At 44.5% G+C, this 10936-nt stretch overlaps 1 protein-coding gene across 2 annotated transcripts; it reads right to left on the reverse strand.

Annotated features, from left to right (window-relative positions):
• Positions 1-2792: 2792 nt before the first annotated feature.
• elf3 (E74-like factor 3 (ets domain transcription factor, epithelial-specific)) lies at positions 2793-6719 on the reverse strand. 2 transcript variants are annotated; one of them, XM_030375855.1, is made up of 8 exons: positions 6543-6719; positions 6168-6337; positions 5032-5271; positions 4793-4900; positions 4525-4716; positions 4169-4288; positions 3821-4016; positions 2793-3661 (listed from the first exon to the last, which is right to left on the reverse strand). In XM_030375855.1, exons 2-8 carry the CDS (start codon positions 6328-6330, stop codon positions 3547-3549), a joined length of 1134 nt encoding a protein of 377 aa, XP_030231715.1. In that variant the 5' UTR covers positions 6331-6337; positions 6543-6719; the 3' UTR covers positions 2793-3546. The 2 variants fall into 2 exon arrangements, with proteins under 2 accessions (XP_030231715.1, XP_030231714.1); XM_030375854.1 differs by having other exon boundaries at positions 4169-4291.
• Between the last annotated feature and the right edge of the window lie 4217 nt (positions 6720-10936).

Here is a 10936-nt window from a genome sequence, read left to right on the forward strand (position 1 = left end):
TTGAGATAGATGGGAATGGAGTTCAGAAGCAACGATTTTCTCAAGTATTTTGGAGATGAAAGGTAGGTTGGAAATTGGACGGAGGTTATTAAAGTTGTTGGGATCTGAACCAGGTTTTTTGAGGATTGGGGAGACAGCAGCAGTTTTGAAAGGTGAGGGAACTGAACCAGTAGTGAGAGAGGAGTGGATGATGGCAGCAATAAGAGGGAGCAGTGAGGGGAGGCAGGATATGATTAGGGCAGTAGGGAGGGGATCTAACTGGCATGTGGATGGTTTTGATTTACAGATGAGATCAGAGATAGCAGAGGGATCAGGGAGATGGAAAGAGGAAAATGGCAGACTGTAGGGGAGAGGTTCAGAGGAGGGGGAAGGTGTGGGAGTGGGGCACAAGTGCTGGTGGATTTTTTCAACTTTCTGATTAAAACACAGAAGGAGGGAGTCACACGTGTCCGAAGAGTACAGATGGGGGGGTAGGAGATCTGGGGGTTGAAGGATTTTGTTGAGGAGTGAAAAGAGTGCCTTAGAGTTGCCATGGTTGGAACAGATGAGACTGGAATAGTAAGTAGATTTGGCTGAAGCAATAGAGTCCTTATACTGTAAGATATGATTTTTGTACGTGTCATGTCATCTACATCTACTATACAGAATGAAACAACACCAAAGCGGTTCCCCTGGAAACAAAATGCAGCAGGTCAGCTTCCAGTTTCATTCAAGGGTACAAAATTGAAAACTTCTCACATCCACATTTTGACTTGGCCCCTCCTTACAACTGTAAAATGGTATCTCTTTTCATCTAGCCATTAAACGCCACAGATGGAGAGCGATATTATTGTGGACCTGAGAACGACTACACATTGTCAACACACACCATCCTGTCTCATTCAAACATTGAGCAACAGGTGTTTGTTTTCAGCATGTAGAATGACGTGTAACATGCAGCAGGAAGAGGGCATAAAACAAGGGACCAGGAACCTTGTCCGTGGTCATGGGACGAGGGCTGTCAAAGTATAAATTGCATGCATCCAGGCATCTGGAAACCTGAAAACTTCACATTCCCAGCCTCAAATAACTACGGTGCAAGGCAATGAACAGAGCTCTAATTGTTGAGTTAAAGAGATAGATGACGGACATTATTAAGTGATTATTCAGAGGCCGATTCTGTACTCATACAGTTCATCACAATGCCCACTTCCTCTTCTCCTCTGAAAAGATAGTACCATTGAAAATGTTTCTGGTGAACATTGACCACCACAAGGGGTAAAAAACACTTAGTCACGATGGATCACCACATGCTTACCACAAGTTAAACAGCATTACACCACCTGAGTCAAATCTGAGTAAGAGTACTGTATTGCTCCCAAGAGGTATGCATGCGACGTCAAGAAGGAGTGTGACGATGGAGCGTCTTATGACTTGCCCGGTCCGCTGGCCATTGTGGTATGCATTTTAAATTGTAATACATACTCCCCTCGAATTCAATGGCTACTGCTGACGCCGGTGGCCGGGTTATAAAGTTCTTATCATCGAGCTTCCAGTAAACTGAACCATTGTAAACAGACTAGGCTTGGCTAGAATCATTGTTTTAAAGCTAATGATTAATCAACTCACAGATCTGATGTCATCGCCTCATTTGAGTTTTCCGCACCTTTGCTCGGATCTGTGTAATCTTCCCTTGTGGGTTCTCTTCCATTTATAATCTCTATTTAATACATTAGAACGAGTCTTTGTCGATATTCAGAGGGTGACTTTGGTAGTTTACTTCTCTGGCTGTGGCCTGATGAAATCAGGAGCCTTGGCAGGATGAGGTGCACCCGGATTGGGCGTGGCCCGCCGATCTGCGCCCTGGGAAATAGGATAAGCGCCTCATGTTACAGACATATTGCATCAATATATGGAAAGCATAATGACATGGGGATGTTAATCCTTTAAATAAATATACCCATGTCAAAAATACAGCTCCAAGTGGATTCTATGCTATGCTTGGCAGAACAATACAGTTAGGTCATGCCAATGAATACTCCTACCCCTCCTTTTCCCTCCTTTTACTGGCAAGCATCCCAAGACTTCCAGTAAGCTACGTGCTGGAGCACCATTCTGGTTCATTGCCAAATCCACCTGTTAGACAGGTATGTTGATCCAGGGAGGAGTGGCCCGTTTCAGCTCACTGAAGGGGGAGTGGGTGTGTGTGTACAGTGCATGCTTGTTTATGTACGCATGTGGCATTTGTGTGTTTACTTACCTTATTTTTCTTATTTTTCTAGTTATTAACACATTATATGTCAACAATAAAATCTATTAATTAATCTGATTGTTAAAATCTGTAAATATTTCAAGCAGGGTCAAAGGTGGTAGGAGGGAAGGTCTAGAGTTAGTTCAAGGACCTGGCCGTCCTAATGCTGGACCTCTTACTGCACACATCCCAATTCAGAAAGAACATGAAGAAGAGTCATTCTCTGTGACGAGTAATCGGTGGAGGGAAACTACAGTGTTGCTTAATCAGTACAGGCTTCTAACAGGGGCAGAGGAGGGGTCCAGCTCAACAGTGTGGGCTTACCTTCACCAGGGTTTTGGATCGGCCATTGAATCTCTTTGGATTGTTCAATCAGTGGTGGGTTATTCTTGAGATATCAAAATTGAATGAATCGAACATTGACTGCAGATAGTGAGGCTTCTGCAATGTGTTTGGAATGTGTGAATGTGAGTTTTACTTAAGAGATAATAGAACAACATGACAGCTGTGCAGTCTTTGCTTTTAGGGCCTCTGAACAGTAAACACATGCAACACGCGCAAGGTTTTTTAAAAAAACTTCTGGTCTTTATTGAATCTTTGGAAGGAAAGCAACAAAGCTTATATATGCTAGTATGTACACCGCAAAAAATCTGAACTGTAAAACAATTAGTGAGGACACACATTAAGTGATACATTTCTACACATTATGTGATACCTTTATTCACCTTAAGTGATAGATTTATACAATAACATTATTTCGGGTTTCAGGACAGTTCCATCTCCAGTTCCACCAGGGAATATAAAAGCAGATTAAAACAGCTTGATTACGTATTCTCTAAAGAATAACACACGCTCGTAATTTATTAATCCCAGACTGCAGAAGAATAAAAGTAATACCCACATACCCAAATATTTTCCAAAATGAGTTGCAATACAAAATAAAAAGTAATCTCTCAGAATAATACATTCAAGCGAGAAACAATATAAATTGGGTGATAAACTCCATACAAATCACTTTCACATCTATCTGCATCCATTCAATATAATGAGTGCACAAACTCACAGTGTGGTGACTGTGGTGCAAGTCACAAATGCAAAAATAGAACAACACAACGGTCATAACGGTTCATAAAACCTACTAGAGCCAACAACAATGGCTTACATTGTCTGCAACACCTTCCCTGAGAGAAGTAAGTGTCATTCATATAAGGATAACTCAGCAACACCATGCCAGCTAAACTATGACTGGAGAGGCAACACATGAAGATCCAGGTCCATCTCAACTTCACGTTATCATCATCCCCCTCGCCGCTGGGCTAGGAGGCCACGCTCCCCATTGGTTCAACCTGCCACCCGTTTGAATTCTTCCCGAATTTATAGACCAGCCGCCTGCCGTCGACCCGCTCCAGGATCTCCCTTTTGTAGTAATACCTGGGGAAGAGCGTTCAGCTGTTAACTCTAGGTCAAATATTATTGGAAAGGCACCATGGAACTAAAAAAGAACAACAGAGGCCCTCTGAACACCGTTCTCCCTCTTTGATTTTGAAGGATTTTGGAGTTGCTTTTTGGGAGGAGGCGAGGACTGCTTACCTCATGGCCCTGCTGAGCTTCTCGTAGGTCATGCTACTGTTCTTTTTCTTCTGTCCCCACAACTGTGCGACAGCCTCAGACTTGAGGAACTTGAAGACCCCCTCCCGCCGGTCTTCCCATTTCATCAGGCCTGGGTTCTTCTCCTGGTGGACAAGGATGTCCCTGATGAACTCCCAAAGGTGGGTTCCACGGGGCGCTGCAGAGAGAGGCAATGTCAGACCGAACGCTCAAAGTATGTGTTTGTGTGCAAATGCAAGCAAAACCTTCGTCCAAAGGTCAGGCCAATCTGAAATAACCCAAACGGGTTAACAGTGTAAACCGCGTCCCTCAGAGCCACGAGCATCCTACCGTGTTTGGTTTTCTTTTGATTGTCAAAGAAGAAGCCTCCGCTGTCCCGGCTGAGCTTGGGTGGTCGCCCCCGCGGCCTCTTCCCTCGGAACTCATCCTTCTCTGGTTTGATGTCTTGCTCTGCTAGGGGGAGATGGAGAAACATCCTAAATTATACTTCTTGGCTTTTGTGGTACTAATACTCATCTGGCGACTTCAGACTTAGTCTTTTAATATGTTTACCATGTACCAAACAAAGAAAATACTTATATTTAAAAAATGGCACAGAACAGCATTTCTAATATAACATTAATTCAATCTCGAAGTACAATATCTTCTCTGACATTTTGTATATATAGCAGTGGGTGCATACTTACTGGGGGAGTAGGCAAACTCCAGGTCCGAGTCACTGCTCCTTGACTCTGGGGAGCTGGGGACCTGGATCCCACACACTCTGTATTCACTGTCGGAGAGGTCTGACAGGTCTGTTTCTCCCAAAGGGTCAATGGCCAGCGGACCGGGCAAGTCGTAAGACGCTCCATAGTCACACTCCTTCTTGACGTCACAAGCTGTTGACCAGAAGCAATGTTAGCTCGCTGGTATCAGAATGCGTCAATCATAGCATGCTATGGGAAAGGCACCTACCATCGTTGACTTTTAGGGTGCTCAGGAAAGGGTAGCTTAGGCTGTCCAAGAAGCCCTCTAGCAGTCGACATGTCTCATGAAGGTCTGATCCGGACGGGTAAGGTTGTTCTGGAAAATGAGAGCAGTCAGAAACATTGTCAGTTTTTTGCTTAACCACAAAACAATGCTCCTTTAAATCTGAATTAAACGTTTGAAACTAGTGCTAGAAAATCATTTAGTAAAAATTAATAAAAGATTACCATATCTGGTTTTAGGGACATATTTGGAGAGGCTGTGATGGAGCTCTGAACCAAGATATGGCCCAAAATTCTGTAGCATCTGTCCCTCTGTCATGTGGCAGAGATGGCGTCCGTCCATAGTGCAGGTGGCCAGGCTCACATGGGATGCGTCAAACTTGAGTCTGTCTACGTGGTCACTGATGAAGTCTAAGACATGTTCTTCTGACCAATCCTGGGGATTACGCTGCTTGTACCCAGGATCTGAAGGGTGGAGAGACCAAAGGGGAAAGGTGGTTAAGTGTGCTGCTTAATAGTTGTGGAGATGAAGTCAAAACCACAATTATTGAAGGATTAAATGTCAAAATCTGGCTGCATTTTGTCATAAAGCTTATGTCATTAGCATAGCCAACACATCTACCTACCTATCCCTCGATAATTTGAAAGCTAAAGAGCTTTGTCTTGCCATGCTTGTTGGTATATGTTGTTGAGGTCAGACTAACAAAGCCCCGACTGTTTAAACAATGAGGTGGCATGGAGTCCTCTATCTGGTGATTATACCTGGTTAAATATTGTCCGGCTGGTAAATCATTGTGTCCAAAGGAGGTCAAAGCAAAGTTCAGCAAGTTAATGGCGTGGCTGTCTGAGTCTTGGTTTGTCAATAGAGTACTGTCTCCGCTACGTCCTTACTTGCTGATTTGTGGTTTCAGTCCTTTTGAAAGTTTGTTTCCCTAAAGCAAACAAACTTTACCCAAACTAGAGCTTCTCTAACATTTATAGAGATCAGGTTCCTCGTTGCAAGTCACTTATTTTTAAGAATGTATGTGATGATATGATTATTATATTTATATATCTTGTATAAATATAATATCTTTATTAATCTTGTGGTTATTACTCTGCCGTGACCTGAACTGGTCATATTTCTTACATTGAAACTCCTGAAATACCCCACAGGATAAACAAAGTGTTACTTGATCTCAATGGATCTTTTATCTATCTGATTGATCTCGCGTTGAGTAAACAGGATTAGTTACACACCAGAAAGCGCATGATCAAGCATGATGTACTTTCTGCTAACCTTAACAAACAACAGAGCTTTAAGAGTGAAACACACTGATGTGTGTGTGTGTGTCACCGTTCTGATGGGAGCTGTTTGTTACCTGCGGGCCCTGACTCGTCCCCCGGCGGGCTGCAGGGGTGGGCGGCGCAGTCAGGCTCCAAGTACTGCATGAAGGATGGCTCGTGCAGCGCGTCATCGGGGCTCTGGTACATTGTGAGGTTAGCGTGGGTGAGGACGCTGCTCAGACACGGGGACAACGACATGCTTTACCTGCAAGGGGAATGGCATGAGGTTGGAAAGAGTTCAGAAACACATACATCACTGAAGCATGAAAAAACGATCTACATATATAGGAGATGGATAGATAAATAGATAGATACAATATATACCAATAATCGGGTAAAAATATAAAATAAATAAACATAAATAGAAGCCACTATTGTTGACACAGAACACATTTCACCGCAGCATGTACCTGATTCAGGGCTAACCGCCGTCACAGACTGCAACACAAGATCCTAGATATTCCACAGTGGCTCTCTCTCTGTGTGATGTCAAAGTTTGGAAATGGTCTGAATATATATCCTCTTCTTCGTCCTACCTTCCTAGAATGGGGCCTCCTCTAAGAGCCAGATACGCACCTGTTGTTATATTTACCTGTGTGAATTTATACCCCCAGGAAGAAAAGAGGAGGGCTGTGGGTGTGTGCTTGTGTTGGTGTGAGTGTGTGTGTGTGTGTGTGTGTGTGTGTGTGTGTGTGTGTGTGTGTGTTCAGGGGATTTCCACACAACCCTCGGCCACTCCCTTTCCATTGCTCCATTCCTATTATCTCTCCCCTTCCAGAGAACTTGATTAACCAAACAAACCTGCCCTTTGCAAAGTCTCGTCCATCGTTCAGACAGGCAGTGCAAGTATCCAGCCCACGCACGCACATACACACACACACACACACACGCGCGCGTGCGCGCACACTCACCCTCACACACACACACACACACACACACACACACACATGCTCGCACAAACGAACAAAACATTGTTTCTGGTCCACAGGCACAGAGGACCGGTACAATAGGCTAGTGTCACCATGAGGGGGGGGATCTGGGACCCAGCAGGTGACACAAGCTGCTGGTTCTAAAAATAGGTTAGTGGCGCCTGGACCGTTGTGTCCACACTGAGGTATTCAGAAGGTATCACATCGTATCTTTTACTTTGTGGTTTAGATACGGCCAAGGCTGACACGGTGTTGGAGGGACGGTCCTGTTACTGTTGAGCTTGTAATGTGTGACCAGTAATCCACCTCGGATCAGATCACAGCAGAACCGACGGGAGCGCTCTGTATTCATGCTCTGTTTGAGTCAGACAGACAGAACCGTTGAACCGGCTCAGTTGTTAACGGCAGCTCACGATCACCCTGCTGGCTGAAGAGCTGTCGGGCTGCACAACTGTGAGCCAGAACACACCACAGACACTGGACTGGACAGAGTGCTCTCAATCATAAGAGATCTGGCTAAAGGGACCCGGGGGCCGAGGGGGGACGGGAAAGACAGACAGACAGACAGACAGACAGACAGACAGACAGACAGACAGACAGACAGACAGACAGACAGACAGACAGACAGACAGACGGACGGACAGGCCAGGGTTCAGTAACAGGCTGGTAGTCTGAGGGTTCAGTAACAGGCTGGTAGTCTGAGGGTTCAGTAACAGGCTGGTAGTCTGAGGGTTCAGTAACAGGCTGGTAGTCTGAGGGTTCGGTAACAGGCTGGTAGTCTGCGGGTTCAGTAGTCTGAGGGTTCAGTAACAGGCTGGTAGTCTGAGGGTTCAGTAGTCTGAGGGTTCAGTACCAGGCTGGTAGTCTCTGAGGGTTCAGTAGTCTGAGGGTTCAGTACCAGGCTGGTAGTCTGAGGGTTCAGTAACAGGCTGGTAGTCTGAGGGTTCAGTAGTCTGAGGGTTCAGTACCAGGCTGGTAGTCTGAGGGTTCAGTACCAGGGTGGTAGTCTGAGGGTTCAGTAACAGGCTGGCAGTCTGAGGGTTCAGTAACAGGCTTGTAGTCTGAGGGTTCAGTAGTCTGAGGGTTCAGTACCAGGCTGGTAGTCTGAGGGTTCAGTAGTCTGAGGGTTCAGTACCAGTCTTGAGGCAAGGAGAGGGTTCATGTATGTGACCTTGAGATGTGTTTGAGCTGTTGTGATTCTTGACCAAATAGTGGCCGGGTGCGTAGTTGACAAGTGATATTAGAACCAGAGTATCTGTATGTGTGTTCCTTGATGTTTTTGAAATCAGTTATCCAATCAACACATTGTCTGGGATCCAACAAACCTGCTGCGTTCTAGCAGAACTTCTGGGGGGAGATGGCACAGATTCCTGGACAGGAAACTACACACTGCAGGGGGCGGAGCAATGCCGTGTGAGGTCGGCTTGGCTCAGGAGGTACAGCAGTTGTCTTGAAACCGAAAGGTTGCTAGTTCGATCCCCAGCTCCTCCTAGCTGAGTGTTGATGTGTCCCTGAGCAAGACACTTAACCCTAACTGCTCCTGACGAGCTGGCTGTCGCCTTGCACGGTTGACTCTGCCGTCGGTTTGTCAATGTGTGTATTAACCGATGTAAGTCGCTTTGGATAAAAGTGTCTGCTAAATGCCCTAATTGTAATTGCGTTTGGTTGAGAAGATATTCACTCAAACAAAACTAATTTCAAAGGAGATCTCTGCTGTCAACTCATCTTTTTATCACTGTATTTGTCAGGCTTTGAGTTTGCCTATAGAATAAGTGGTGACCTTAGTGCTGGTTGTTAACACTATGGTACAGTGGTGGATATTTAAATTTCTTAAAGCGCACACTGACCAAGACAAAGGGAATGTTGAATGGTGGATCTAGTAGATGCGGTCCAGAAAGTTCATAAAGACAAAAATAAACTGTAACAAATGGAGAAAGTACATCCATAAGATAACACAAACCCAACGGAAGGACCTTTCAGACTAGTGAAGGACTAGTCTACTATGGACTCCAAGCATCCTCACAGTGTGGGGTTCAGCCTCCCTAGACGGATAAGGTGCAGGCTCTGCTTTAAATCCTGACAGTCTACTCTCTTATCAACTCTCTACTATTCTTTATTCTCTCTTCTCTTTTGTCTCTTCTCTGCTCTCTTCTATACTATCTATTCTCTTCTCTACTCTCTACTCTCTTCCCTCTTTTCTACTTTCTTCTCTCGTCCCTACATTCTACTCTACTCTCTGCTTTACTCTTGTTCTACTCTCTACTCTCTTCTCTCTTTTCTACTTTCTACTCTCGTCCCTACTCTCTACTCTACTCTCTACTTTTCTCTTGTTCTACTCTCTACTCTCTTCTCTCTTTTCAACTTTCTACTCTCTTATCTACTCTCTTCTCTACTCTCTACTATACTCTACTCTCTTTTCTTCTTCATACCCTCTTCTCTACTCCATACTCTACTTTCTTTTTTGTACTCTCTTCCCTGCTGACTTCTCTACTCTATACTCTGCTCTACACTCGACCCTTTCTACTCTCTACTCTACACTCTCTTCTCTACTCTATTCTCTTTGTGATTTTCTTCTTTACTTTCTTCTCTACTCTCTTCTCTACTTTATTTTCTACTCTCTTCTCTAATCTGTTCTCTACTCTCTCGTTGTAATTTAAAATGCGTTAATATTTCCACAAGCCCTTTGAATTAAATACATATTTAGTAATGATATTCTTATCATGTACCGAGATGCATTAACTCTGATAAAGCCAAACTAGCTGATAACATCGTGAACAACAGATAGGCCGACAGGGCCTGAGAGCAGCAAGGTTTCAAGTGACAAGGTGAGCTCTGTTGCAGAGTATCAGGTTAACCTGATACACAGCTTGATCAACAGTGAACCGAAACTACTCTCGCTTTTAGAATGTTTGTTAGTTCAATAGAGTGTGCAGCCAGACTTCAGTAGAAGTACAAATGAAGCGGGCACTTTTTAATGTGTGATGTTGCATGTATTGTGCACATGTCATCAGGGTCCCTGGTGGTCTCCACCGAACCACTGAGGCCAGGTGGATTCATGAACTGCATTTTATCTGAGTGTCGTTGGAAATCCAATATTTGCAAGTCAAAAATGTGGGGGCATTAGCCACACTCCTAATGTTCTTGTTTCATTGGGGACAGGCAAAGAGAGCGCCACCTAGTGAAACCAAAGTGAATGGGTTCATCTTAACCCAGCAGCTGGCTTAAAACTGGGCCATTGAAATGAATGGTGTGCTTGTGCGACACAATAACTTACTATGTTTTATAAATAACATATTTGAATATACTATACTTGTATAAGTCCCCCACACACATGTGGACCAGCCCCAAAGATCATCAGTATCAGCCACATCATCTAATGGTTCAGTCTGAAAGGTTATACCAAAAATATCTTTCTATTTTAGAAAGATAGAAATACCAAGGTAAATTTGCATGTAATGAAAATAGATCAACATCTTGTCGACCTTTGAGTCCAATCATGCAAACCAAATGACATGGTAAGAAGGTACCGGAGCGTTTTCCTCCAAAATGTCACAATCACTAATCACTCACATTCTTTCCTTGACAATGAATGGAGGGAACAACGATACGCTGCCAGGAATGTTACCCAGCAGGTTGGTTTTCGTCAAAGCGTTCGCTTTCATGGCCTACCGAGCTCTCACAAACAGAGAGGAGACATCAGCCTCATGGCCCTGAGAGCCTCTGTCCTCTCACAAACAGAGAATATGACATCAGCCTCATGGCCCTGAGCACCTCTGTCCCCTCACAGAGAGAAATGAGACATCAGCGGTATGGCCCTGAGAGCCTCTTCTCCCCTAACATCGCTGCTCAATAATAAATGGCAGGGAAGGCTAAAC

This window comes from Gadus morhua, chromosome 13 (assembly GCF_902167405.1).
Source record: "Gadus morhua chromosome 13, gadMor3.0, whole genome shotgun sequence".
Taxonomy (NCBI): domain Eukaryota; kingdom Metazoa; phylum Chordata; class Actinopteri; order Gadiformes; family Gadidae; genus Gadus; species Gadus morhua.

What these genes read in the sequence shown, in the direction of transcription:
- elf3 (XM_030375854.1), bottom strand. Translation starts at nt 6,330, where the DNA reads ATGTCGTTGTCCCCGTGTCTGAGCAGCGTCCTCACCCACGCTAACCTC. An exon ending in GGACGAGTCAGGGCCCGCAG is followed by an intron (nt 5,272 to 6,167) that starts GTAACAAACAGC and finishes TCCACCCTTCAG; the next exon opens with ATCCTGGGTACAAGCAGCGT. An exon ending in CACCCTAAAAGTCAACGATG is followed by an intron (nt 4,717 to 4,792) that starts GTAGGTGCCTTT and finishes TCTGGTCAACAG; the next exon opens with CTTGTGACGTCAAGAAGGAG.